The sequence below is a fragment of the Metarhizium acridum genome (assembly GCF_019434415.1).
Source record: "Metarhizium acridum strain ARSEF 324 chromosome Unknown scaffold_13, whole genome shotgun sequence".
NCBI classification, from domain to species: Eukaryota; Fungi; Ascomycota; class Sordariomycetes; order Hypocreales; family Clavicipitaceae; genus Metarhizium; species Metarhizium acridum.
In genome coordinates, this window is record NW_027094016.1 from 959,693 (window position 1) to 987,189 (window position 27,497).

The following is a 27,497-nucleotide window of genomic DNA, read 5'->3' on the forward strand; positions in this document are numbered from 1 at the left end:
ACTAACACAGACGTGTCTCAGGCGAACCTCGCAGCTCGTCCTTGACACTTGTTCTAACAGAGCCGAATGCCCATTCCTGTACAATAGGATCCCCAAACGAAGCTTATGTGACATGTGCATTGGGCCACTTTACGTGTATTCGTCCGTCTTCCTTGGTGATATTTGAACAGAGATGGCGCTGCTGAAACATGGCTGCACGATTCCCCCATGAATGACCCTGGATGCTGTACGAAACCGTCTCGGCGCACAAGCCTGGGGAACATGGACCAGGTTGCGAATACCCAGACGGACGGTTACCCCCGGGCTCTCTGCAAGCCCTTGCCGTCCCAAGGTTGATATGAGTGAACTTTGGTTGTTTGGCGTACCGAGCAGACTTGATAGCGTAGTCACGATGCAACTGCACCATAGTGGCCCATCTTACAGCGCGGGGATTTGTGCGGGGGCCCGTATGTATGTTCTCTTTATCTGATGCTATTATGACATTTACTCGGATATTATGGCATACAACGAGTGTGATGGATGCGTTGGACCGTCCATGGTGTACCCTTAAAGCCTCAAAGCTCGATACGATGGATCGTTCCGGGCTTCACGTCTGAAGCACGAGCAACAGGACGGCACAGTAGCGCCTACGCAACTACAGGGTATTGGTACAAGATGGGCGCCGTTCCAATAATGTTCAAGTTGAAGTATCGCGAGCACATCTGATGCACGATGTAAACGCGCATCAGCGCCGCCGTGTGTGTGCTCATGTGCTGCCCCTGCAGCAGCGCAGGCCGCCGTCTGGGGGAAGACTCCCAAGTGCAGATGCACCAGCCCATGCCCAAATCTCGCAAGGCGCTGAGAAGAGGGCAACTAGTGGCTGGGAAATAATGAAAACGTTGAAAAGCAAGGGACGCGGATGGTTCCATGGGTTGCTTGATGCTTTAAGGAACCTTGTCGCCGGCCAAGGTGCCCGTCATGAGGCACCGCGGCAAGACAAGATATGACTCTGGTGTACTCTGTGAGACTTCTTTATGCTGCCAATACCGTACAAGCACGGATTTTTTTTCTTTTCTTGTCTTGTGCTTTTTTCTTTTGCCTTTTCACTTGGAGTTGAGTGATGGCTCGTCTCTTCACCCTCGCTTGTTGGCTTGAGATACGAAGTGTCTCAGTTGTCCCCATCTCTTCCCATCGCCCGGGTCAGCAGCGTCAGCCACTCAGACTGCAGTGCGCATGATCATGCTGTCTCCTCAGTGGCCCATGCTTGAGGTTGTCACTATGGAGCACTCGGCATTAGATGGGGGCGAAGCTGGCAAGTTGGTGTGCGTGGGTATGGCGCACAAAGAAAGCCGAAAGTGCTCATTACTAGTAGTTATCATGAGGTGAAGGTGTGCTTGTGACGGCCCTCCAAGTAATTGGCCGCGTCTGTGACATGGGAGGGGATCGCATCGATTAACATTGGTCGTCGCTGCGCGTGTTGACAGCGTAATTCTAGACTGGAATAAAACGGCATGACCATCGACTTGCGATTGGCCGCGCAGTTCTATATTCAGCAGCGGAGAGAGCCTTTGGCCTGCATAACCAGTGTGAGAGCACTCCTTTATCTCTTTTCCCAGACAACGGCAATCCCAGTTGGCCAAGCAGGCCAGACACTCAGCTTACGGCAACGGCGCAGCCACAGTCTCGGTGTTGGAGTGTGCCTATATACATTTTGTGTCTATGCGAGTGTGTGATGTATGTATGGAGTGATAAAGGCGGCAACCGTGGAAAACCTGCTTCTAATGTTGCGTGGGCTGTGCTCGTGACGGCAGCACTGCAGGTCGTGAAGAGATTGGCCGCCGTTCAACCTCGGTGTCTGTTGAAGTGCAGCAGTTCGGAGGTTGCTCCCTGTTGCATTGTATCGTACATAAATAAGTTAACTACAAACAGGACGGAGTAGGGAGTATTATCCCATGTTCCCTCGGGAGTTAACGACGACCCTGGTGTCCACATGACATGCCGGCTGTCCTTGGTCGACGCGAACCCTCGCCACAACAGACCAATCAGGGCACTGCTTCAGGCGAGTTTGAGAGCTGGTGGAAGGAGCCATCTGGACCCTGGGCGTGTTTTGGAGGGGTGGCAGATGGACACAGTGGGGCGTGGGCTGAGCACTCAAATGTTCTAGGAGCACGTACGTATGTGGACGGTGTTGTAGCTAGGGCGACTGGGTGGTAACATGATAAAAGAAAAACACAAGAATACAGATAGGGGCACGAGAACTAAACAGAGCAGAAGCATCTGTGAAATGGCGCCATGGCCCATGAAGCGTGTGGAAGTTTGCGCCACGGCGACAAGGCAATAATCTCATCTGCTTGAGCCTGCGCCTGCGCCTGCGCTTGCTCCAGCAACCCGCACACAACATTCACCAGGCGACCTTGACTGCCCAGACACGGCACCCGGGACCAGTCACCTGTCAACCACTGGGCAGAGACGCACGTCACGGCCGCAAGGAAGGCAGCACCGCAGGCACAACACAGGCACAGCGACAGGGCACTAGACTGCTCGAGAGCGCAAAATTTTCGTCTCTGAATGCCATGCACTGGCAAATCAATTCCTCCTCCCCCATTCCCGCAGACTTTTCCCTCGCACCACATTAATCCGCTTGTCAAACACTGGCACATCGTCCGCCGAGCAACGCAATTACCGGCTTGACGTGCTTCGGGGCCCATAATAATATCGATAAAGGCACGACATCCCGTTGTCCGCTGCAACTGTTTAAAATTTCGCATTTTCTGTCGCGCACTGGAGCATTGCTCATTATCCTCCGACCTTGGGAACTCATTGTCCTGCCTCGCGAGCCCCTGCGGCGTACAGCCCACCGCCGACCATCTACCATCTCGCTTTCCTAGCTTCTTTGGCTCATTGAACGCAATTTCAATTCTCATTCCGCCAGACTCGCCTGACATACACCACACACACACACACACTCATCTCAGGTCTCCGCCTTGTCTGTGTCTAAGCAGCCCGCCTGTCCCCCCCTCCATCTTTGCCATTCCAATTCCTTCATTTAGTAACCAGGGGCTTGTCCTTTTCGACGTCAACTGTGTGCCTCCGGCTGGACCTGAAACGCATTCCTCTTGTCTGGCCACCCCCTCGGTACGGAGTACTCTTCCCAAACAGCTTGGTAGCAGCACCTCCGCCAGTCTCGCCGATATTCACTGCCGGCCAGGTCACTCGCTTGAGCGGGCTTTCACAATATTCCCGTCACTTCTCAGTCCGACATTGACCATTGGGGAACCCCCCACCAACTGGACGGCACCTGGTATCGATAGCTTCGATTCCTCGAGTCCCCTGCAGAGCAAGGCCCTGAGACTGCTCAGGCGCTTCGAGTTCTGCCGCTTTATTGCGCCTGTGCTCCCCAACACCATCCCAATCCAACAAGGAAGGCCCCTCGTTCTGTTCGAGGCTCAAGGTTCTTGTGCCGTCCTTGGCCTCTCGTGGGCGGCTTCACACCCCATCTTCGCCTCCTCGCATCCTCCACTCATACACCAGCGTTTGGCTTCTTTGCGAACAATAAGCCTCCGCCCGCTACTCCCGCCTGCCTGTTCAACAGCCCTTGGGCCGCCTCATCACACACTCGAGCACCGCGTCCACTCACACTCTGCCTCTGCCCAACCCAAGCGACGTCCTGACCCAATCACCAGCAAGCCCGGTATTACGACCAAAAGAATGGTCTCCTTTCAGTGTGAGGTGAGTGAGGCTAATCCCAGTCCGTTTCCTCTTCCATTCTTGTCCCATTCCTGGCGTCCTGTCCTCCCACCCCAACCAGGCCTGCCTCGTTTGACCACTACAATGAATACCTTGGAGTGCCTGGCACCATCATGCCACGCTCTCATGTTTCCAAGGCGCATCACACCTCCCACCACACACTGCACCACACCCCCCTCCATCATGCCAAATGCCATCCAGCCCTGACATCACTCCCGCGACGCCGAGAAGCAATCGCCATATGCTGGCTGATGGCTGATGGCGCTAGCACTACGGAGAGAGAAGTGTGTGTTTGTAAGGAGGAGTCCTTTTGTCTCTTTGACCAAGCAATATCATATGCCCTGCCCTGTTCGGATGATCCCTTCTGTGTTCCGCTGATCCCCTGGCCCACCCTCCGTTTTGCTTGTCTCTGAACATCCCTCCCCTTTCAAAAGCACACGCCCCCTAGTACAGTGATCTGGCTTATGATATAATACCCTCCTCCCGCGCGTCTCATACTTGCCACTGTGAATGTTTTTTTTTTTTCAACTCAACTAAACTTCTCATATCAACAGGCGTGTGGAGACGTCTTAACAAAAAAGAAACTCGATCCTCACCGCAATCGTTGTCACGGGGCTTCCTTTTCCTGTCTCGATTGTATGGTCCATTTTGAAGGTTTACAATACCGCTCTCACACTGTATGTGTCACTTCATGAACCAGCTTTCACCACAAAGTGTTTGCCGCGACGTCGACTTTTGGATCACATGACATCTAACATCCCGTTAGTCCTGCATAACCGAAGATCAAAAATACCAAGGTGCATTGTACAAAGAGAAGAACAAAAAACCCAAGATCAACCACCACAAACCCGACGACTCCCGGTACCAGCATCAAGACGATCGACCCAAGAACATGGCCCTGCAGCCTTATGTTGAAGACATTGGGGAGGACCGAGCTTACGAGCCATGGAACGACTCTGTTGGACAGACCGAAGATGAACCATCCCCGGCCGAAGGGCTCCCTGAAGCCCCTACACCTCCTGCCGCCGCTACCGAGGATCATGTCAATGTGTTTGATTACCTTATCGCCACCGGCCAGACTCCAAATGCCTCCAACATGCACCTCCCCATGGACCAGGAGGGACCGGAAACCAGTGACAGCAAATCGTTGGTGCGATACGAGTGCGATGCCTCGAAGTATCTTGTGGAGGATGGTGAACCCCTAGTTCAGTACGGTTCCGGCCCCGTGCATACGGAACCGGCATTTGTGACTCCAGGTTCCAAGACCGAGCGACGACGAAGCCGAGAGAGAGAGCTCAAGAAGGACAAGAAGCGCAAGCGTCTCCATGTTGATGTTCCCGGCGATCGGATCATGACGGACGCGCCGCCCGTTCTGCACTCTGGGCTCACTGGTGGCTTGAAAGGGTTAATGCGGCCTGCATACCCTCCGACCCCCGACTATTCTGGCGGCGACGTCGGCGGGAATTCTCCTGCAAGCCCTCTGAAGAAGACCAAACACTCAAAACATTCCAAGGGCGGGCGCATTGACAGCCTGTTCGGTGTCATGAACAAGTCGTCCAAGAAGAAGTCGAAGCATTCTCACCGCCACGGGGAACACAAGGATACCAAGCTAATTGAATACCGACCGCAATCCAAGGACGGCAAGGCTGGTGAGAATCGAGGCCGTCAAATGGTTGTATACAAGCCACGTGCTGATGCCTTCCTCTCTTTGGTGAATAAGGGACCTGAGAGCGAAAAGGGATGCAGCATGAACAAGGCCTTGAAGCGATTCCACCGCGCGCGCCAAGCCTCCGGTTCCAACTTGCCCAAGTCCACCGAAGAAAAGGAACTTTGGCGAAACTTGCGCCTGCGCCGGAACGATCGCGGCGAAATTGTGGTCTTCACTATCGAGTAATGAAACTAGCGTGTCCGCCAAAAAAAGTCTGCAGCGACAATTCTGGAGTTTTTGGAGTTTACATTGTCGGGCTACACCTGACATTTCAAGATACCTGCATGGAGCACATCATCCGCAACTGCATTGCGCATTCCTATGTTGTTTGAACGAGCATTTCTTTTTGTCGTGAGGTGACGAGATGGCATTAGACTATTTCTTTGGCCTTTCTTTTCAACGTCGCAGGATGGAAAAGGATTCGAGTCGGTGGGTCGACTTGAAGTACCAAAAGATCAAACCAAAAAAAAAAAAAAAACACCAAAACTTCTAGGGCTTGAATAACGAAGCTCCAAAAGGACACCATTATCTGGCTTGGTGTCAGTCTAGAAGCAAGCGAGGTCGGTTGACATGACTGTCAGACTATCGTAACTTCAAAGGACGGTATGCGCGAGGGGTGTACTGGGCGAAAATGATGATGATTCGGGAGAGTAATGATACCATGGAAGGAGATTTTGTCGAAGACTGAGTGTTGTATGAAGACACTATTCAGCAAATGGGACATGTGAGGGAGATGTAGTTGATACTTTCTTTCAATATCACACGTTTCACAACTTTGTTTGGGTTTTGGTTTCACTTTTCTTTTCATTGCTGTATAACTAGCATTATTAGTGTACGAGAGCATTCCCTCCATTGGAGACATGGAATCTGCGTGTATATTATTATTGGTGTAGATTGATCTGGGTTGTCTCCCAATTGTAATTTTTGACTTTTTGAAAACAGTGCACTTGGTGTGTGTCCCTGTACGTGCTGTCTATGTCGATGACTCCCGCAATCACACTGGCTTTCAATGACTCGACGCAACGGGGGACAAGTAGTGGGCCTTGTTACCGTTGACTATATGGGAGCTGTTTGAGACGGTGAGCGCATTTGGCTTCCTACATGTATCAAAGTGTGTGGGGATGAGCATCATTCAGCATGCCAACCGTCTCTATTCCGGACGATGTGATTTTGGTGTTGTGGGGAATTCTGGCAACTGTTGTTGATGGCAGCGTGTGGCTATTTTTTTTCTTTTTTTGAGATTGCGCTCTGTGTGGTGAGCAAGACGCGGTGACGGGGAGTGATGGTGTGTTGTGATTTGATGATGCTGTTGGCAATATCTGCGTCTAGATGGACATGTATGCTAGATTGCACGGAAGAGGTTCCCAAGGAAAAAAAGAAAGCCAGATGGCAAGATGTGGAATTCGAAATAAATTCCGAATTAGTATGGTTTTTATTCTTTTTCTTTTTTTTCCCCGTCTGTCTACTGCCGCAGGGCTTTACATGACCCTCAGGGGCAGAATGTGCTGCACCATGGCCTCCCTCCTGCACAGCGGACACTCGGGCTTCTCCCTCACCCAGTCCCCTATGCACTCCCAGCAAAAGACGTGTCCGCACTGGGTTGCCGACGGGTCCTTCATCTCCTCGAGGCAGAGGGTGCACTTGCGCTGCTGGGAACCCCTGATGTAGCCCATTGCCCGGGCGTGGGCCAGGTCGAAGCGCGGCGACGGAGAGACGGGCGTGTGGGTGGTGAGGGCGAGATCGACCCTGCTCTCCTGGGGCCCGCGGGCGCCCAGCTCCGCGAGGAGCAGGTCGCTGTTTGCCGAGTAGGAGTTTGCGTGGTCGAGGGAGACGTCGGCGGCGGCCGGGGGGGGGTTGCGCTCGCGCTCGCGCTCGCGGCGGCCGGCCGACCGGACGTGGAGGTAGCCCTGGACGGCGAGCTGGGCGACGAGCAGCACGCCGAGGACCTCGTACCCCCCGCGGTCGGGGGAGTCGGGCACGGCGCGGGTGAAGACGTAGCGCAGGGACAGGAGGCGCTTCGTGAGCTCGTAGTAGGTCCCGCTGAAGTAGAAGAGGGCCAGCGTCACGGCCTGCACGGGCGCCGCCGATGTCAGCGAGGGCAGGTGGCTGGACACGTATTCCCACGCGCGGGCCTCCCTGCCCGCCTGGCTGCCCTTGCGGCGGAGCGCGTCGAGCCGGCCGTCGATGAGCCTGCGCAGGCGGCCGCGCAGGCCGGGGAGCGCGCGGCCGGCGAGGTACGGCAGGAGGATGGTGCCCGCGATGTAGGCTGCGCGCTTCCTGACGTCTGGGAGCCGGCCGGTGGGCGATTCCACCTGCACCAGGTCGCAGTATTCTTCGCCGAGGGTCCGGTTGCCCGGGAGCGTGGTGAGCGCGAAGTAGAGCAGGGCTGCGAGGGAGCGCAGCTCGGGCGCGAGCGAGTGTGTTGCGCGGGCGCCAAAGAGCCGGCGGTAGAGGTCGCTGATGGTGTTGGCTAGGTGGCCTGTAAAGTAGGCGTCTTTTTGGTGCGCGCGCACAATGTCTGGTGCTGCGGCGAAGGGGTAGGGCGACGCTATTGGCGATGCCGTTGGCGAGGAGGGCGGTGGTTTCGAGGCCATGGCGGCCCCGGAGGTAATTGGGGCTTTTTCTTTTTCTTTTTCTTTCTTTCTTTTTTTTTTAAAAAAAAGGAGAAAATAGGGAGTTGTCGATGCTGGCTTGCTGTTGTTTTGTTCGTGATATGGTAGATGTGGTGGTCAAGTCGAAAGGATGAGGTCGGAGGTCGGCTGCTTGGCTTCCCCCGGATTCTGATTTCCTGTCCCGAGGTCCAATGGAGTGTGGGGGAATGCCGGGCCAGAAACGGCAGGCGGTGGAGATGGGGTGGTTCAAATTCGATGTCTTGCCATTTGTGATTGCAGTAACCCTGTGAGTACTAGGGAATAGAAATGTGTTATTACATGACATGTCGTGTTGTAATTTCGGGTATTGGTGCCATCGGCGTTTCGTTGAGGTGTGGTCTGCAATTGCCCTCTAAATATCGGGTTCAAATCAAGTTGTAGGTGGACTATGCGAACAACACAAGGTCAGGCACACGAGATGACCCAAGTCTACTCGGCCTGGCCTCCAATGATCCTGTGCGTTGGTAGCTTGACCGGGCGAGATGCCCCGAGTATCGTTTACTCGAGCACACCGTATACGCATGGGGCAACCAACGGGGGTGACATTGTACACATTTTATAAGCCCATGCTTACCCTTTTTTTTATTAACCCACGAAGCCCCTTATCCCAGAGCAATCCTCAATTGTCTAGCTATACGAGTCCCGTAAAAAGAAGCTCTTGTCCAAATCCGCCCGATGCCTGCAGTCCCAGGCGATGGATAGGCAATGTGTTAGTGGCTTATCTTACTGTAGTTGGCTCAGTACTTCATAAAAAAAAAAAAAGATCGATGTATAAATAAGCAAACCCGTGCTAAGACGAGGAGGGTAGTAAGACCAAGCCATAGTGCCAAACAAAAGAAGCAATGCACCCTAATGAATGTTGAGCCTAGAGAAAAGTGGATCTCAAGCCAGCCACGGCGGGGCGTGACGTAGCTCCAACGAAGCCCAACGTGTCGTGTCTCGTGGCCCCCTGAGGAAAAAAAAAGTAGACATTGCAATCTACAACTTCATCTCACGGGACAACGATTGCCCTTGTGCTCTACGACCCGCGCACCGCTCTTTTACTGCCGGGCACCCATCTACTTCTCACCACTCGTTTACACCACTTACCACCTGCGTCCATGACGCGCCGCCACCATGGACGGTGATCCAGCAGTCGAACCCGAACTCGACGCCTTCAGCCTCGTATTCCCTCTTCCCTATCGCGTCGGCTTCATCGCAACACTAGGTCAGTTCCTTGTCTCCCGCCCCGAACGAGCTTCCGAATCGTACAAGGAGCTAAACCAAACCAAAACGCCCAGCCGTCTGGGGATGGGGCCTCAACCTGCACTACTTGTACCTGGCCAAAGTCGACGTCCCGGCGTTGATACGCTACCCGGGCCGCTCCTCGCCGCACCACATACCGCACCACTTCTCGACGTACCGCCTCGCGACCGTCCTCTCGGGCCTCTTCGCCGTGTCCATGGTGCTCTTCTGGCTGTGCACGCGGGGGGCGGCGTCGCGCGTAATCGACTACGACTGGATACCCATGACGTACCTCGCCGGCATCGTCGCCGTCTTCCTGGTCCCGCTGAAGAACCTGCCCAGCGGCGGGAGGCGGCGGTTCCTCGCGACGCTGAAGCGCGTCAGCGTAGGGGGCATCGCGGAGGCGCAGGACGGCAAGTTTGGCGACATTCTGCTCGCCGACGTGCTGACGTCGTACGCCAAGGTGTGCGGCGACGTGTTTGTGACGCTGTGCATGTTCTTCACGGCGGGCGGATCGTCCACGAGGCGGCCGGATCGGAGCTGCGGCGGGACCGTCATGGTGCCCTTGTTGATGGGCGTGCCCAGCGCCATACGGTTCCGGCAGTGCATCGTCGAGTACCTCCGCGTCCGGCGGGCGCCGTACAAGGAGTCGGCGGGCTGGGGAGGCCAGCATCTGGCCAACGCCCTCAAGTACTCTACCGCGTTCCCCGTCCTCGTCGCGAGCGCCCTGCAGCGGAACACGGACGACGCGGCGGCCAAGGCGGCGTACAACAGGGCCTGGCTGGCAGCCGTGCTTGTCAACTCGCTGTATTCGTTTTACTGGGACGTCGCCAAGGATTGGGACATGACGCTCTTCGCGTCTAGGCGGGAGCGCAACTCGTCCCACCACCCCTGGGGGCTTCGCGACAGGCTCATCTTCCGCCCGGTCTTCATGTACTACGCTGTCATTGTGCTGGACCTGATGCTGAGGTGTACTTGGTCCTTGAAGCTCAGTCCTCATTTGGACAGGTTTAGTGATTTTGAGAGCGGCATCTTTCTAATAGAGCTTCTCGAGGTGTTTCGGCGATGGGTGTGGATATTCTTCCGGGTGGAAACCGAGTGGATTAGGAATTCGTCTACCGGGTTGGGTATTGATGATATTTTGTTAGGCGACTACCAGGGCAAGGATGACGACGACGAATAACAGATTTCTCCAATGTACGAGGAGGAATACCATGCCAAAGAGGGGACAGGCATGGCGTTGGAATCCACGACTCGTGACAAGGTCCATGTTCCTGCGGGCGAGGAACTGTATCTGCATCTGCACACATGCTTATGCTACGGTGCGGACACACGTTTCTGTTAGGATTGTTATTATTATCATTGTAAAATAAAAAAACACAAGGAACAGCCTGGCGTTTCCTTCTTTCTTTTCTTTGCTCTTTACGAATATAATCTACGATATTAATAGAATTTGGTGTACCGTACTACTCGGAGACTAGGATCGGCATCCAAGATAGCAAGCGCCGTTTGGGGGCCGACAGGCGACGACGCATGCTGCTTGTACTCCGTACGGAGAGCGCGGAACCCTGAATGCGGCAGCGTCAATATGCGTCATCTTTCAAGCAAGCACTTCTTGGAAAGTGGGGGGATTGACCCCAGCAGCCGATTTACTATCAAGCATGTGGCAGGTAAGCGAGAAGGCATGTGGATTCGGAACACAGATGGATGGACCACATCAAGACTCCGTAAGGCTCATCAATGACGAGATGCCTAGAATTGCCGGCGGAAGCTGATGCTTGAGCAAGTTTGCTTTTCAAGCATGGAAGTGTTTTGCCCGTCTCGGAAATAACAGCCGCCCAAAAAAAGATATACAGTTGGTCTTATTTCGCTGACCGCTTCATTCATCTTTCGGCTTAGCGTTGCATTCGCATGACAATGTTTGTGTTGGCGAACTGGGCTGAAGCTTGTTCTTGGTGCCAGAGCGTGCGTGGCCCTTTCCCGGAGCAGTTGGGTCATCTCCTCGCCCCCAACACCACGACGCCACCTGCTCCCTCCCGTCTTCCGCTCAAGTCCGGGCGGTGGCTTATTCTGGCAGCAATATGCTCGGTACACTGGTTAATTCCAGAGATGACAGTATTTATCGTTGTTCTGCTTGTATAGATACGACGTACCGCGACTGCCTCCATGGCGTGTTCGTCTTATCCAGTCCTCAACCCTCTGATCTTCACGTGGACCAAAAGAGACCGGGAGAATAAGTCGGCCAAGACGTTTGTTAAGCGGGAGGCATCTTTAGTTGTTCATCCGCGGCCGCGGCCACGCGTAGCACATGAAGCTGTGCAGTAGCGCGTTATCCGTTTGCCCTTTTTAAATCAGCATCATGCGCCCTAGCTACTAGTAGGCCTGCGAGACGTGTATTCCGTACTCCCACAGAGGTCGTCAGACGACCAGTGACGACTTGAATGTCTTAGTCACAGACTCATTCGGGTGCGCCGTACAGAGCAGTTAGGTTGTGAGTAAGACTCACAACTCTCAATAAGCCCACCATTGACATTGAAAGTTGGAGCAAGGCGTCCACTGCACCCGCCCATCCGCACCGCCAAGCGAGCAGTCTTGCCCGATGATTGATGCATTGCAAAAATTGTACTGAGTTGTGAGCCGAGGTTGCCTCATTTGCACGATTCAGGCGGAGCGGGCCTTGTTAGATTTAGGTTGGAATTGCGGCGAAGGTGGTTAGCCTTGTTTATGTGATGGTGCTCACATCTCCAAATGCACGGCAAATCCGTCCGCCATTTAGCCATTGAGCCATTCAACGGCCAACGCCACATTACTACTTAAGTAATAGAGGCTCGCTGGTGAGTGGTTCTAGAAGCAACCTGACATCTTCTGGGGCAAGTGGTTATGATGTCTCACGACCACACAGTGAGCGGTCAGCATCTTGTACAATGACGGAGTAGGAAAAGGTCTCAGCTAAGGTGTCCACATTTGCTATGCTGCTGAGCCGGTTGTATTCGCAGATGACGATGCGCATAGTTGGCATTATGCATCTTACATCGGACGGTTACGTCGAGGCTGGTAGAAGCCGGTGTGGAAGGATTGCTGACTGGTGGGAGTTTTGGCTTGGAAGTTGGAGTGTCGGGGGATTGGGTGTGTGGCTGGCCTTGGCTGGCTGTGCAAGAGGATGCCCCGGATGTTCTAAAAGGGCCAGGAAGAGGCAGGAGCAACCAACTGAGGATGAAATATTGTAGGGAAGTGGCAGCAGCCCTGTATGCGGTGGAGACCGTGATCCAGGACATGGGGTTGGCGTTCAATTTAGCTTGGCAAGGGCGAACGGAGTTCCAGTACGCAGTAAGGAGTGCCATGTACTCCGTAATACGGAGTATTCCTGCTGATATTGATTGTCAGCAGGGCAGGATACCAAGGGCATGAAGGAATATGAATATGACATGGGTTGGGGGGAGGGGCGCTTTCCACGCCTGGGTGGGTGGATGACACAATGGGAAGGTCTAGATGGCAGGTGGGGCATGTCAAGGATCCATCATCAGAAATGGCTTATGGTGTCGCCCCCAATCTCTAACAACAATGCAAATTGTGGCTTTACACAGTGCGAGACACGGCCATGGCATGTACCTCGTATTGTTGGCGCTTAGGCGTTAAAAATTAAACAGCCATTTAACCACTACCCCAGCGCCTCCCCATGGCCAAAAAGCTGACTAGAGAGCATAAGTCAGATTTGAAGTTAGATTTCAAGAGGCAGCGCCGCAAATATAATCGGCGTCAAAATAGATCTTACGGCGCTCCAGACCATAAATTTTGGGACAGATTACCGCGCATAACGCCGGTGAAATGGTCTCAAGACCCCTGTCTATTCTGCATCTTACTCTGGCACCAGCAGCATCTAGAATCACCGTGTAGGGTATGCCATCTGTGCAATAACTTTGTTATTCCGATTTACTCATTCAACAAGGCTTGTCTTCTGGTGACGAACGAGTCCGACTGCAGATTCACATATCTTTTTGGACTCTCCGTTATGTCGGAACACCTCGAAATCTTTGAAAGGCCGGACTTGGCGAGGACTCCTACGATTTGGCCGACCATTCAATGCGTTAGCATTCCCTTCGAGCCTTGTTTCAATTTTCAGTCACGCATCCTAGCTGCGTTCGGAGACCAACCAGAAGGATCTCGTTCTGGTGGTATTACTAAACTAGCCACTAATAAACGAGACCACAGCCCAATACTGTCAGGTTATGAGATGCACTGTTAATCAGCTTGTTTTGCAAATTGTTATTTGTTCGTTGTTGTGCTGTAGACTCTGTCTGCAGCCCGTTGCTTGATACCAAAAAACTTCGTTTCGTCCGAATTGAACTTTCGGCTAAGTTTAGTCATGATAGCCGACGCTATGACATCCAGCCATTACATTGAGCTCTGCGACTTCAGTCTACAGAGGCATTATCAGACAAATACATTGTGAGTTAATGCTTGTATCTAGGATTGAAAACAGTAAAGTGATGGAGGCCATGGCATTTGTAGTCTATTTTTTTTGATGAAGATGGACTAAAATCTTGAATATTTGCTGTCTTGTGCGTATTCTACCCATTGTGCATATCTAATAGTGATCCCAGAGTGGCGAACGTGACCTTCTGCACTCTCACGTCGCTCTCCAGCCTGGTAAACGCACCAGCGTAAAAAGGTATCAAACGGCCGAGTATGATCATGCTCCCTGAACCAGTGCTTTTTGATGAATCGCTTCGGTTCAGCAAAATACTCCTCGATGGGATTGAAATCGGGGGAACATGGTGGTAAGAACAATACTCTTACTCCAGCCGCTGCACACATTCCCCGGATCCTTTTAGAATGATGGAAGGACGCATTATCCATCACGACGACAGATTTTGGAGCAGGGAACTTGCCGAGGAGCGGTAGTAGCTCCTCGATAAATTCCTCAAAGACAGCACTATCAGTAGATCCTCGACAGATCTTTGCGTGTAAAATTCCATCCTGGGTGTATGCAGGTAGGATCCGAGTCTTTTTATCCCGGTTGAATTCGCCGACGTGAACTGCCGCCTACGAATAGTTCTGTCGGTAACCGCAAAGTCATTAGCTATAACCTTATTTGGAGTTCCTCTAAAAAATCGAGCCATGACTGCATCATGCTCGCGGGGCGTTAGCCGCCGTGCCATCTTTATGTGCGCAGCAATCACCACCTTTGATGTGCTTGATTCACAAAAGCGCTCCTCAGTTCGGTGGCTGGCAGTAGCGTAGAAGCCATAATACGACGCAAACAATAGAGATGAGGCGGTACATGGCTCGGACAGTAGAAACACGGTACAAGCCACAAACGCCACAAACGCCACAGAGTGGTCCGTGCTTTTGAATAATAAAGACAGTGCAGGCGGACGGCACTGCAACAAAGTCGGCCATTAGCAGGCCGGCTGCCCACACCACCAGGCGAGTGGCTGCGCTTCCATCGTCGTCTTCTGTACGGAGTACGGGGTATGCACTCTCGGTACTCCGTGCTCTGTTACAGTCGCATGCACCCGCAACCGGGAGACATGGGAGGGCAGATCCCATGGCAACATGGCAAAGATGGGAAGATGGGGCAAACATGGATTGCCCGGACCATGTCGACCATCGAGCAATTGTGCAAAAGGACCCAAGAGGAGGGAGGACCAAAAGACCAGAGGGGACACACACCCCGGAACAAAAACCGACAAGCCTTATTTACTTCATTAAAAGCGCCGCCTCTTATTTTCCCCCACGGATCTTGCTTGGTTGGGTTTTCTTTTCTCTTCTTTTTTTTGTCACTGGCCCCTTGACCTCCGTCGCCGTATCTTGTCGCCCTTCTCCAAAGATTCACTCTTGACCGGGTACATGACAAGACTTGGGCATTGGCTGCCACCAACACCCCGTCATCACACGCGATAACTCGGCAGTTGACGCATTTGGACAACGTCTGACCGGGCCTTTCGAGCAACACAACAAAGAAGGCCGAGACTGATTATCTTGGCCGACCACGGTGTTTTGCGCTGTCATATGGTCGGGACGTGGATCGAGGGGATCCGCTCCTGCTCATTCTTCTTTCAGCATTTCAAGCTATTGTTTGAGCGGCATATCATCAGCCGCTCCCACTCTATCAGCAGGCGTAGCGTCTGCCGCACCCGCCGGTCTTTTTCTTCCCATTGTCGCCCGCGTGTCAATCAACTCGAAGCCTGATTGACAATAGCCCATTGACGTTTGTGCTTGCTGCCGTTTCAAATACAGAGGGCAGAGACCGACCTCTCTCAACCACATCATGAACCAACCTACTCCGTCAGAACAGTCACCTCAGAACCGCCAATTCCGTCGTGGTCACAAGTACAGCGCTTCGACACCCGCTGACATGCAGGCCTACGCAAACAGACCGCTGCCACCTCTTCCTCCTACATCAACATCCTCTGCCCCAAGAGCCATGACTCCTCAGCCTCGTGGAAAGGGCTCCGCGACCGCGCCGGCGTCGTTGCCAGCCTTTGCCTTTCAAGCATCGTTTCCCATTGATCGGAGAAACAATACTCGGACAGAAATGTCTAGCTCTGCCCCGCGGCGACTCCCCTCGGTGACGGTCTCATCTTCACCCAAGTCTGGTCACTTTCATAGGAACAGCTATTCGGGATCAACGTGGTCTCGCCGCTCTTCGCAGCAGAAGATTTACCAACTCACTGGTATGGACGTGGATGTAATGGATGAGCAATCCTTCCGTTCGGGAGGCGCGGACTCAGACTCGTCTTCTACAGGATCGGGGGTGAGATTAGACGAGCCAGTGACCTACGAGACTCCAGATTATCATTTGGTGCCAGTGTTGGAGACTGATGTAGATGAGTCCTCTAGCAGGGGAAGCTCATGGGGTCCCATGTCTCCTGACCTGTCTATTGTGCCGCCACCGCTGAGCATTCACAAACAACCAATGCGTGACGGAAGTGAGAAGCAGTTTGGAAGTTTGAGCGGTTCGTTTGCCCAGATGCACTTGGATGAGGGGCCAATCCGCCCGTGGGACCCAGCCTATGGTCAATTCAGCGACTATGCAGCTGCAGGAGAGTATCACGAGTTTGCGGCTCAGCTTGCAAGCAGAGACTCTTGCCAGCTCAGCGACAGTTCTTTGCAGCTCCCTACACCAAACAAGAAGAAGAGATCATCATTGAGCCTAGCATTGGCGGCTGCTTCACGATTCCGCCGCCGAGAAACTCCTCAGCCTATTGACATTGTCGCGGCAAAACCCAAACAAAAGAGCTTGTTCAAGGGATCTCGGCAGCCAAAGCAACCGGAGGAATCTGTGTCGCAATCCCCATCACCGAATGCCCATGACACATGCAGGATCAGTGCGCCTTCGCTCCCACGCTCAGCACCCTCTACACCAATACTTGCCTTGGCCACAGCACCACCTCCCAGACCGAGTCCCGCCCCGCCTCTGATGAGCGCATGGGATAGCGACTCTGATGATGATGGTGATGACGGCCACGTCATGTCCAACCTTAAAGACTGGCTTGCCAACCGAACCTCGGAGGATGGCAAGCTTCATAGACGCACGTCAAGTACCTCTCGTATCGGGTCAGATGGTCAATTTACAGGCCTCAAGCAGGATCAGATGCGCGAATCAATCATCCGCCCGTCTGACAGACACAAACAGATCCTGATGGAGAAGGCGGCGAAGCGACGAGAACAGATGAAGCTGCAAATGAAGGTCGTTCCGGGGTCGATTATGTTGCGCAATACCCATTACTAAAAGTTACCATTAGACGCATGATGGAACGGATACACGGTGCTGGCGAATGGTACAGGACAGAGCATGCTTGTTTTCATTTTCAGCCTTTTATCTATTTTATCCCGCCACGGCAAGGATTCAGGCGAAATCGATTTAGAGACGGTCTAGATTTCGGGAGTTTGAGTGCATGGCATACATTGGGTGTTTAATTGGCTTTTCTCCTTTCTCACTCATGTCACTTGGAGGTAGGAAGTTTTCCAATGGCTACCATTTCCTAGACCAGCTATGATGATTTTTGGTGTCTGAAAATAGATGGAGTTGAAAGACATGTGTGGTGCGAGGCAAATTACCGTGGTGAAATCCCTTGAGGCCATGAGTGTCGTTCCATGGTCACATGTGCATGACTTTGGGGAAAGAATCGGAAGCCCCGCCGCCGCCGCAGAGAGCCGGTCTTTTTCTGGCTTGGCTGTTGGCGGGAAGCTTGATCTCCCCGCATTGCCACAAGCTTCCGTCACCAAGAGGGGGGGGTATCGGTTACGTGGGGGTGGGAGCACTCAGATGCTACGTTTGTTTTGGGACGTGTGGGTGCAAATGTATTGACTTGTTTCTTAGTCGGGCGCTGGTGGCACGCATCTAGTTGGGGTGTCTGAATTGGCAATTGCCAAATGGGGATGGTGAGATGATTTCTTGGAGGAGATGAAAATGCGGTGTGAAGATGGAGGGTGCAGATGGGCGCCGAGAGTTGCGCTGCTGGCCAGTGTGCACGGCACGGCGGTTAAATGTGTCTGGTAGAGCTTTGTTTGGGTTATCAAAGGGCATAAAGATGCCTATTCTCCTTTAACTGGGATGGTTTGCTCGGCTACGTGCTTGCATGCGAGAGATGATGATGAGTCAATGTATGCCACTAGGTTGTTGGCGCGTGGAGAGTGAGACAATAAAAGATGTCTGCCGGCAACGCGTGGGCATTGCCGAGACGCCAACTAGTCTTTTTTTTCCCCGTGAAGACGGAGCCGATGGGACACACTGGTAGCTAGGCCGTTTCCATCCCTCGGCGAGTCTTCCTTGAAAGAGCCGGCCGCTCAGCCGGACCGGATGAACGTTGGGCGCCCCAACTCCAACCCCGACCAACCATGGCCACGACCAATCACCAACCAACCTCGTCCCGGCAGCCATTCACTTGCACCTTTCATCCTCCCAAGCGCTTGCAGTCCAGTCGGCCACCACCAAGCATGCCGGTAACGGCCGCCGCCCAGAATCCTTCGTCACCACCACCACCACCACCACCACCAACCTGCACAGGAGCAACACCACCGCTCAGCACCGACTCCTTCCATCACCTGCCCGACCGAGACGACCAAGACGAGCCAGGACCGTCCCTGACGGACCGTGACGTCGCCCATCTCCGGGACCAGCTTGCACGGGCCTCGGCTGCGGGGCTCGCTCCCAACCGCCACCACGACGCCGATGCTGCCGCCCTCGACACCACTCGTCTCAACAACGACCAGCGACACCTGCTGGCAGACCTTGTCGGCGCGTTTGAGGAGTCACTGTACTATGATGCGTCCACAATGGCCGGCTTGAACTCCTTCTCCTTGGTATGCTTCTGTATCCCCGTGTCGTAGCCCCCGCTCACCCCCTCGGCCAGGCTGCTCTCAACCGCCTCCGGGCGTACAAGCCGCCTCCCTTCCCGCTATGGGACACGCTGCCTGCCCGGAAGCGCGCGGCCGTCCTGGTCCTGTTGTACGCGGACCGCTGGGGCGATTTGCGCGTCGTCATCACCATGCGGGCCGCGAGCCTGAGGAGCTTCTCGGGCCATGCGGCGCTCCCGGGCGGCAAGGCTGACAGCCTGGAGGAGACGCCGTGTAAGTTTTGCCTTCCTTCTTCCCCCTTCCCACCCATGGACAATGCGTTTCATTTTCCTTTGTGTCCTGGGCGGTCGACACGGGCACCCCCTTCTTTTGTGTCGGGAGGGGCGGCAACAAGTTGACAACGGGTTGGTAGATCAAATCGCCCGGCGGGAGGCCTTTGAGGAGATTGGCCTGCCGATGGATGACCTCCGTCTCCCCAGGCCGTTCCGCATAGAGCCGCTGTGCAACCTCCCCCCCTCGCTGGCGAGGACGCATCTCGTCGTCACGCCGTGCGTGGCCTTTCTCCACGCCGACAGGACGCACCCCTGCTCGCCCGGCCCGCTGGTCGAGGAGTCCCTGATACCGAGGCTGGATGCGCGCGAGGTCGCCGCCGTCTTCAGCGCCCCGTTCTACAACTTCCTCAAGGCGCGTGATCTGCCGCCCCGGCCGGGGCAGGAGCTGCCCCCCGGGACGTGGTACGACGGCGCGTGGACGTCGTGGAAGGACCTGCCCTGGCGGATACACAACTTCTACGTGCCCGTGAACAACCAGCGGGTTGCGAAGCCGAGGAGGGCGAGCGCGCACGGCAACATGGGCGAGGCGCTGGAGGTGCAGCAGGAACAGGAGGGGAGGTTCAAGGTATGGGGCATGACGGGGAGGCTGCTGGTTGACGCGGCTAGGATTGCGTACGGGGAGGATCCCGAGATGGAGCACAATGATACGTTCGGCGACCATGACATTATTCTGAGGGCGGAAGAGGAGGGCGTTTTCAAGGAGGTGGGAGAGGCGAACAAGGGCACCAACGAGCCGGCCAAGATGTGACCGAGGATCATCAAGGTATAGATGAGATGGGGCGCGGGGGACCCGTACATAAAGAGACGTGCCGGGCGGGATAAACGTAGCGTATATTTAGAGAGATTTTGTTTATTAGCGTGCGTAAATACGACTAACTGATTCGCTGAACTGTTGGTATATGAGGAATATTGGGGCCGTTGGAACTATTCATCCGAATGGCGTACACGGAGAGAGAGAAGATGTAGAGGCTTGACGTTGCCTCCTAGTGGCATGCGTTGTCCTTGGTGGCAGATGTACAGTGACCAAAGAACAGATAGCCCAGAAAGGCACCCAGCGACACAGCAAGCATTACCCAGCCATTGTATGTCATGAAAATGAGCCTGTGCACAAGTCCTCGTCAGCGCATTTTATTTGCGTGCCAAGATGATAGGGCGAGACGTCAAACTTACATGAGCATGAATGCGTAGAAAGTCTGGACACCGTAGAAGACAGCCTTGATGAGGTGCCCTTGCTTGCCAATATTCGGATGGCTGGATCCTGGCGCGAGTAAGGGTGTGATCTCAGCATCTTGTTCATCGCCTCAACAAATCACAAAAGTCTTAGCATTGGCACAGATCCCATGGCATGGGGGAAATATGACGCAATGAGAGTGAAAGAGCTCCGGGATATGTATCCGCATTGGGAGAAATGAGGGGAAAGAGGGGGGGAGAGAGCAAAGATGTGAGACTTACGAGGCAGGGCGGACATGCGTCTGTCGACACTTGCTTCGAACCGCCGCGACAGGGCACGCAGCGCTTCATAGCCCATGGCGAGAAGGACGACAGCGACTAGGGAGAAGATGAGGCCAGGCGTTGAGCGAATGTGCCACTGGCGGAAGACGATGCACAGGTTGGTGGTGTCCCATGTGAAGAGCATCTATGAACAGTTAGGCAAGCACATGGTGAGGACGAGTGGCTGCATACGCTCATGCTGCACATATCTTCCATGCCGCCGTGGTCGCCGTGGCCCATATCGCCGTGATCCATGCCTGCGTGGTTCATGATGGCGAATGTTGGAGTCTAACGGCGGGTAGTGCGATGCTGGCGATGTTGGCGAAAGAAGACGAGGGGCAAAGGATGTCGCAATCTCGTGTTTCAAAGTTGAAAGGGTTGTTCGGAGGAGCACATGTACACAGGACTTGAGCTTCGTGGGGTTTCCCGACCCAAAACCTATGAAAAGGAGCTGGAGTTGAAAGGACTGGAGGAAGAGCGGAGAATGGTTTGGAGAGCAAAGGAGCACCGTGGCGCAAGTTTATTCGACTTGTTGGAGAGAAAGGGAGCTATATTGAGCACGTTATCTGCATGGCTTGTTGGCTGTACTGCGTTGGAGATTGATCACCCGGGACAAGGTGGCCCACTCACGGTGCTCACGGTGCGGCGGGTAGCTCCTGCCTGCCCGCTGGCGAGGGGCAGTCCCAGCAAAAGGCAGGTGCGACGCGCTAATGGCGTCAACGGGCCCAAGTTATGCACATGTTGCAACGGGAATTGCTTGGAATCTTCTTTCAGTCTGCTCTGCATTTACTTCTATTATTGGCCAACAATAGGAGCGCATTGCTTTATATCCCCCGGTTTCGTTTCCACGATGAACCTTCCCGACTCTGTGGCTGCGTGCCGTCAAGTCGGATGTGTCGGGGTTTGCGCTGTCCAGATCAGCAATATGGCCAGTCCAGTCAATCAACGACCCTTGATACACGATTCCAGACTCCTTTTTGGCTTACAAACTCCGCAACGTCTCAACCACCGGAGCAGCTTTTCTCTCAAAGCAGAGCAACCCAACAATAGCAACAACCTCTGGTAGCTCTTTTTAATCGCAATCCCGCGACTGCATCGAGCTATTATTCATCTAGGCCGTCAACATGCTGGGCCCTCCCGTGAACCTGCCCAAGTGGTGAGTCAATTTACTCATGTCTCAATCGGCTCATGACGTCGTGTTACCCCAACAGCCAGCCGTTGCGCGTTACAAGATGCTAACAACGGGTTTTAAATTTCCAGGCTAGAGGAAAACTCGCATATGCTCCAGCCACCAATCAACAACTACTGCGTCTACAACGATGATTTCACTGTTATGGTGAGTTAGCTTTTTTTCTCCCTCCCTCTTCGTATCGTGCTTGCTTGCTTGCTTTGCATACTCACGCTTCACAGATTGTTGGTGGCCCCAACGCCCGCACTGATTACCACATCAACCAGACCCCAGAGTGGTTTTACCAGTACCGCGGCGCAATGACGCTCAAAGTTGTCGACGACGGCACCTTCCGAGACATCATTATCCGCGAGGGTGATATGTTTCTGCTGCCACCCAACACCCCTCACAACCCGGTGCGCTTTGCCAACACCGTAGGCGTTGTTCTCGAGCAGCGCCGTCCCTTGGAGTCCATCGACCGCATGCGATGGTACTGCGCATCTTGCGACGGCGCCGTTGTTGTCCATGAAGCTGCCTTTCACTGTACCGACCTGGGGACGCAGATCAAGCAGGCAGTTGAGGACTTTAAGAATGATGAGACAAAGAGACGGTGTGGTACGTGTGGACAGTTGGCGGACTGGGCTCCAAAACCGGGCTCCATACCGGATCCTAATCTTGCCGTATGAAGAGCGGGACGAGGGTCGTCATGATGATGAGTGAGTAGGTGTACAAATACGAGTGACGAAATATGAGCATGAGGAATTGGCGTTGTTGAATACGGAGTAGGCGGTAGATTATCATACTTGGGAAGAATGAAGGCAGTCTTTACTCTAAAATACAAAAGATGATAATAAATCTATGTCATCCCGTCTCCCTGCCAATTCCGTCAACGTACAAGCCCCCCTCACCGCAACACACATAATACAACACCGTCCACGCAGCCCTGGCCCAAAGTCTCAACTCATGTCTCAGCAAACACATACGAAGAGGGCGACTGCTCAACCCTGACCTCCATCCTGCCTTCCTCCACCTCCCTCCCGCCGACCCTCACGCCGGCCCTCATGACATCCCCCGGCACCACAGGCCCGACGCCCGCCGGCGTCCCCGTCAGCACGATATCGCCGGGCTGCAGCGTCATGACCTTGGAGATGTCGCTCATAATCCGGGGAATCTGGTAAATCATCAACCCCGTAGAGCCCTTCTGCCTCGTCTCGCCATTCACCTCCAAGAACAGCTCCACGTCCTGCGGGTCGCCGATGGCCGTCTTGGGGATGACGTTGCTCATGGGGAGAAACGTGTCGAAGCCCTTGGCAATGTCCCACGGCAGTCCCTTCTTCTTGGCCTCGTCCTGGACGTTGCGGGCCGTCATGTCGATGGCGACAGCGTATGCTATTCACGTTCACTTAGCCACGTCCACTTTTCGTGCACGACGAGGAGAGAGCTCAGAAAGCCAGACGGGAGAAAAAAGAGGAATTGCGTTGGCCCCTGTTGAGAGTGAGAGCACCATACATACCCTTGATGGCGTCCAGAGCGCCCTGTCCGTCGTCCGCCTTTAGATCCCGCACCATCTTGCCTATTACGAGGGCTAGCTCGACCTCGAAGTGCATCTTGACGCCCCTTGGTTGCAGGCAGGGTCCCTCGCCGGGCAGGACGATGGACGACGGCGGCTTGAGGAAGAAGAATGGCTGTTTGGGCTTCATGTTCTTCAGCTCGGCTATGTGGTCTCTGCGCACGGGTTAGCTGCACGTTTGTGGCTAGGGGGTTATGGATGCACGGATGGGTAAGTGAACTAGATGAGAGTCGGGCGTGGGAGGGTTCGTACGCGTAGTTGCGGCCGATGCAGACTACTTTGCCGGCCTGTTTGAGGGGCGACTGCGCGGCCATGGTGGCCATTGTCCTTCTGAGGGCGAACATGGCGAGTATAGGGACGATGAGGAGTGGATGCTCGTTTTATGGGAGAAATGTACGATGTTGATTAGGGAGGCAAGGGCGTGGAAGTGAGTTTTGTGACGCTTTTCTTTTTTTTGGTGGCCGAGAGTCGGAGCTCAACCTTGGTGGTTCCTCGGCTGGGGTTCCGGGTTCCTGAAGGCCGGTGGGGAGGAGATGTGAGGCATGCCCGAGATATGCATTGGCACTGGGGCCATGGAATGCCAGAATTTCAAGGACTCTCTTGTTTCTAGGTTTGAATTCTTGGCGTACACATGACTAGGTGAGAATACTGCGAGTGCCAACGGTCACACGGCGAGTAACCAAGTTGCATGCACGCCGGCGAGCGGTATGCTACATACCAGGGGCACAAGGTAAGTGCCCGTAGTTGTACGCCTGGCAGCGACACAGCAAACAAATATTTCTGCACGATAATAGCAATAGTATGTATCTAGTAGCATGATATCTAACTTTGTAACCCAGCACTAGCCGCTAATAACAGAGATGTGATCCTTCTCAAAGCCGTCATCGCCTTGCCATGCAACCCAAAACATCCCGCGCGATGCAAGAATCTCCAAATGCGCTATGGAAACCCCAAATCCCTTCTACGCCGTTACAAATGTTCCTGAATTCGTGAGAGACAACCACCCATGGAACCACTCATGCCATGTAGCGGTACATTGACGGCGCACCGTCTTCGTCAGGTCGCTCCAGGTATTCCCGCACAATCAAATCTTCGATCCGCTTCTTGATGAGAGACACCTCGGGCTTGAACCGGCCGACAAGCTGTGAGAGAACCTCACTAACTAGTTGCGAGTGGCTGAGTTCTTTTCGAGATCTTGGAAAAAAAAAAAGGTCAGCAGCGCTCTGGATACTACACAAGACGGGGGGCGAGTCCGGAACATACTTCATGATTCTCACGATTGCAGCATCCACAATATGGGCCCTCGTCTGGTTATTCTTCTCTTCGGTAGTCTTCCTTTCCTGCGTGTCCTCGACCTTGGACACTGCGTTGATTATTGGTGCCTTGATGCGTACCGTCTTGCTTTGGAAACTAGAGTTGAAGGCAAATTTGTCGCCGGGTTTGATGGATTTGGTGAGGGGATCCTTGGCCAATACACGAGACTTTGGCGCCACTGCAATGGCTGTCAATGTCCTCATAAGGTCTGGTGTTGGTATACTGGTCTTGGCCTGGATCTCTTCAAAAGAGAGGCTCTCGCCATCTTGGAGGTCGTTGAAGAGCATCAACACAACCATGGCAAACGTGGGTACATTGATTTCATACCGTCTCTCCCTAGCCAGCGCACCAGACTTTCCAGGGATTGCCGGAAATATGCACTTGATATCAGCACTGCCAGTTGTACCGATCCACGTGAGTTTCCTCCCGTTCCTGCTGCTAAGGTAGAACTGCTCGAAGCTGGCCTGTATCCTCTGAACTTCGTGAGGGTAGTTGCAGGTGATGCGGGAGCTGTCGCCGATGAAAGCCTGCCGACCCATGACTTCCTGTGGCCAGTAGTTGGTGGTGAGCACGCTGACATTCAAGTCGACGACCTTCTCGCCATCGCTGACGTTGCGGATGTGGTCCCGATATGTTGTTGTAAGCTCCGAGGACGTCACAAGATCCCGGAACATGCCTTCAAATTTGCTGGTAAACTGCTGTCCTAATTCCTGCTTCATGCGAGATATGATTTGCTTCTCCACATCGTGACTTTCAGACTTGCCATGAAGTAGTCTGCGAGCCAGATGTCTCTGGTAGTATGTCTGAAACATGTCCCTGTCGAGAAGGTATCGAATGAGGACGATGGCCTTGTCCAGGACAACGTCCACTTCAGCCTCAGTCTTGCCTCTGATACCTCGCTTCAGATTGTCGTCAATAAAGAGTGACACGTACTCGGAACTTCGGACGAACATATTGATAAAGTCGGAGAAACTTTTGGTGAGGCAAGTCTGGATAGTAAGATCGTCCTGGAAGCATTGCACCAACAGGTTATCAAACTTATCCTTGAGGCGCAGCACATCGTCAACCCACTTGATGGCAGCGGCAGTTTGCTGCGCAGCAGGGTTAAGCGCTTTGGTCTTCTCCCCCTCTGCGGGCTCGTCTCCATCAGCCTGGGCCGTTGAAAAATCGGTATTTCGTAGGGCGGTTTCGATCTCGAGCCCTAGTTCGACAACACGCTTTTGTAAAATCTCTCGAAGAGCCGTCTTTTTGTCATCCACCCTGGAGATTAATCTGTACAATATCGACAGGTCACTGATCTTGTCATTATCAATCATCCACTTCAGCCCGCTGCCTTCGAGGGCGAGGAATTCTGACAAATGCTTGACAATCAGTTGTTCCTCGATGACTGCCGAAACCTTGGCTAATGTCTCCAGCTCGATTGTCGTGCCACACCTGTCCACCTCCTCATGGAAACGCCTCTGGGTATGCCGCAGCCACGTACTAGCGTCGGATTCTCGAAGAAGGCGCTGGCACTCGGCAGCATAGAATGATTCACTGTTGCTCAAGAATCGAGGCTCAAACACCGTGAGATAGAGCTTGTTACTTTCATTCTCATCCTCGGCCTCGTAGAGACAACTGAGCATCCGACTGCAGCTACGTATTAGAGTCCTGTCAATGACGTCGCCTTCCCTTTCCATGTCAATCTGATCCAGCATAACAGAAACAAGAATATCAATGACACAATTAGTCGAATTGGTGTTGAGGCAGGATCGCAGGATGTGGTCTCGGAAAAGAGCTATAGTAGTAGCGAATATCGGTACTCGATTTGGCTCTTGTTGCGTGTACCCTCTGTCCAGGTACATGAGAATATCCGCCGTCATGTTCATAGACATGTTGTGATCCTCCCAGGTATCCCGCAGTCCCTTGAGAAACTTTTCGCCCGTCTGGCGACGTTCATTCACCGAGCTCGCCAAGTTCCTATCGATGCCAATATTGATCAAGCTTTTGGTAACCAATACCTCAATCTTGGGGATGACATGTTCGGCGAACCATTGCTCCTCAAACTGCTTGACTCGCTCATAGAGAACCCCACCCTTTTTTTTCAAGACAATCTTGTAGGCGGCCCGATAAAGCTCCTCGAATGAGAGTCGGCCGCAGCTTTTGTTGTGAATATCTCGCAGAGCTTCTTTGAGCATGTTCCAACAGTTTTCAAAATCTCCATCTTCGCCTGCGGCATTCGGCTGTGAGGAGTATTTTGTTAGCCATGATATATCTTTTTTCAGCATTATTGTAGAGTCATCAAAGTGGTCCATCTGCCTGGTGCATGCGTGCTTCTTCTTCGGGGACTTCAACAGCAGAAGAAGTCTCTCTCAACTGCTTCAGGCCATCTTGACAATGGTGAAGGAGAAGCTTTTGCAAATACCACTCTGGGATAAGAGAAGCTTTTAAAAATGGAAAGATTTTCGGGTTTGAAAACACAAACATTATAATGTTGGACAGTTCATTGGCGTTGTGACGAGGCAAACCAGATGGTAACTTACACGAACAATGCGACGAGGAGGGCGGATGCGGCCAGCCCGCGCTCCCGCACCACCTCGCCCAGATATCATGATGACATATACTCTTTCCGGACCCTGCCTCAACTTCTGCCGACCTAGGGTGCAAATCGAAACGGCCGTGAAGTACGCAACGGTTTGGTGGGGTGAGTGAAGCCAGATGAGGAGCTCAGGGCGGCATGTACCGGAGAGAGCAGTCGAATGCGGAAAGAAAGCTTGTCCGGCTGTAAATACAGCCCTTTCACCGCGGTACAAGGGCCGAGAGGCGATATTACATGCGACAAAGGATGCAGGAAATGAACGTGAGCGCCACGATATAAAAAGAAGAATACAGGAAATCGTTTGGTCCTCATCGTCGACACTGGAGGGACAAACGCCCCGGTGGCTTAACCCCGGGCCTTATCGATAAGGACTTACCCACCCGTGACCCGAGGCGTTCACTACGCGATCCGTGCCAACAAACGAGGCGAGCC

General features: G+C 53.6%; 10 protein-coding genes across 11 annotated transcripts; 5 read left to right on the forward strand and 5 right to left on the reverse strand.

Annotated features, from left to right (window-relative positions):
• Positions 1–3,687: 3,687 nt before the first annotated feature.
• Positions 3,688–5,620, forward strand: J3458_002878 (uncharacterized protein; the record flags this gene model as incomplete). The annotated part of the gene is made up of 3 exons (XM_066117445.1): positions 3,688–3,708; positions 4,281–4,403; positions 4,493–5,620. The coding sequence occupies 3 exons, from the start codon at positions 3,688–3,690 to the stop codon at positions 5,618–5,620; spliced, it is 1,272 nt and encodes a 423-aa protein (XP_065977231.1).
• Positions 5,621–5,640: 20 nt separating this feature from the next.
• PEX10_1 (peroxisome biogenesis factor 10) lies at positions 5,641–8,243 on the reverse strand. Its single transcript, XM_007816280.2, has one exon. The coding sequence runs from the start codon at positions 8,026–8,028 to the stop codon at positions 6,913–6,915; it is 1,116 nt and encodes a 371-aa protein (XP_007814471.2). The 5' UTR covers positions 8,029–8,243; the 3' UTR covers positions 5,641–6,912.
• Positions 8,244–9,526: 1,283 nt separating this feature from the next.
• On the forward strand, positions 9,527–10,492 carry ERD1_1 (protein-ER retention protein; the record flags this gene model as incomplete). Its single annotated transcript, XM_066117446.1, has 1 exon — positions 9,527–10,492. One exon carries the CDS (start codon positions 9,527–9,529, stop codon positions 10,490–10,492), a length of 966 nt encoding a protein of 321 aa, XP_065977232.1.
• A 1,649-nt stretch (positions 10,493–12,141) lies between these two features.
• Positions 12,142–12,745, reverse strand: J3458_002881 (uncharacterized protein). The gene has a single exon (XM_066117447.1). It carries the CDS (start codon positions 12,648–12,650, stop codon positions 12,255–12,257), a length of 396 nt encoding a protein of 131 aa, XP_065977233.1. The 5' UTR covers positions 12,651–12,745; the 3' UTR covers positions 12,142–12,254.
• Positions 12,746–14,821: 2,076 nt separating this feature from the next.
• Positions 14,822–18,002, forward strand: J3458_002882 (uncharacterized protein). Its single transcript, XM_007816282.2, has one exon. It carries the CDS (start codon positions 15,581–15,583, stop codon positions 17,042–17,044), a length of 1,464 nt encoding a protein of 487 aa, XP_007814473.2. The 5' UTR covers positions 14,822–15,580; the 3' UTR covers positions 17,045–18,002.
• Positions 18,003–18,153: 151 nt separating this feature from the next.
• Positions 18,154–19,828, forward strand: PCD1_1 (8-oxo-dGTP diphosphatase; the record flags this gene model as incomplete). The annotated part of the gene is made up of 3 exons (XM_066117448.1): positions 18,154–18,618; positions 18,669–18,885; positions 19,025–19,828. 3 exons carry the CDS (start codon positions 18,154–18,156, stop codon positions 19,690–19,692), a joined length of 1,350 nt encoding a protein of 449 aa, XP_065977234.1. The 3' UTR covers positions 19,693–19,828.
• On the reverse strand, positions 19,829–21,052 carry CTR2 (copper transpport protein). Of its 2 annotated transcripts, XM_066117449.1 has the most exons (4): positions 20,628–21,052; positions 20,397–20,580; positions 20,115–20,202; positions 19,829–20,045 (listed from the first exon to the last, which is right to left on the reverse strand). In XM_066117449.1, the coding sequence occupies exons 1-4, from the start codon at positions 20,703–20,705 to the stop codon at positions 19,928–19,930; spliced, it is 468 nt and encodes a 155-aa protein (XP_065977235.1). In that variant the 5' UTR covers positions 20,706–21,052; the 3' UTR covers positions 19,829–19,927. The 2 variants fall into 2 exon arrangements, with proteins under 2 accessions (XP_065977235.1, XP_065977236.1); XM_066117450.1 differs by having other exon boundaries at positions 20,115–20,580.
• A 237-nt stretch (positions 21,053–21,289) lies between these two features.
• On the forward strand, positions 21,290–22,289 carry BNA1 (3-hydroxyanthranilic acid dioxygenase; the record flags this gene model as incomplete). The annotated part of the gene is made up of 3 exons (XM_007816285.2): positions 21,290–21,591; positions 21,696–21,771; positions 21,846–22,289. Exons 1-3 carry the CDS (start codon positions 21,560–21,562, stop codon positions 22,287–22,289), a joined length of 552 nt encoding a protein of 183 aa, XP_007814476.1. The 5' UTR covers positions 21,290–21,559.
• Positions 22,290–22,564: 275 nt separating this feature from the next.
• J3458_002886 (uncharacterized protein) lies at positions 22,565–23,517 on the reverse strand (the record flags this gene model as incomplete). Its single annotated transcript, XM_007816286.2, has 3 exons — positions 22,565–22,992; positions 23,117–23,328; positions 23,426–23,517. 3 exons carry the CDS (start codon positions 23,515–23,517, stop codon positions 22,565–22,567), a joined length of 732 nt encoding a protein of 243 aa, XP_007814477.2.
• A 672-nt stretch (positions 23,518–24,189) lies between these two features.
• J3458_002887 (uncharacterized protein) lies at positions 24,190–27,078 on the reverse strand (the record flags this gene model as incomplete). The annotated part of the gene is made up of 3 exons (XM_066117451.1): positions 24,190–24,367; positions 24,437–26,709; positions 27,010–27,078. The coding sequence occupies 3 exons, from the start codon at positions 27,076–27,078 to the stop codon at positions 24,190–24,192; spliced, it is 2,520 nt and encodes an 839-aa protein (XP_065977237.1).
• Positions 27,079–27,497: the final 419 nt, after the last annotated feature.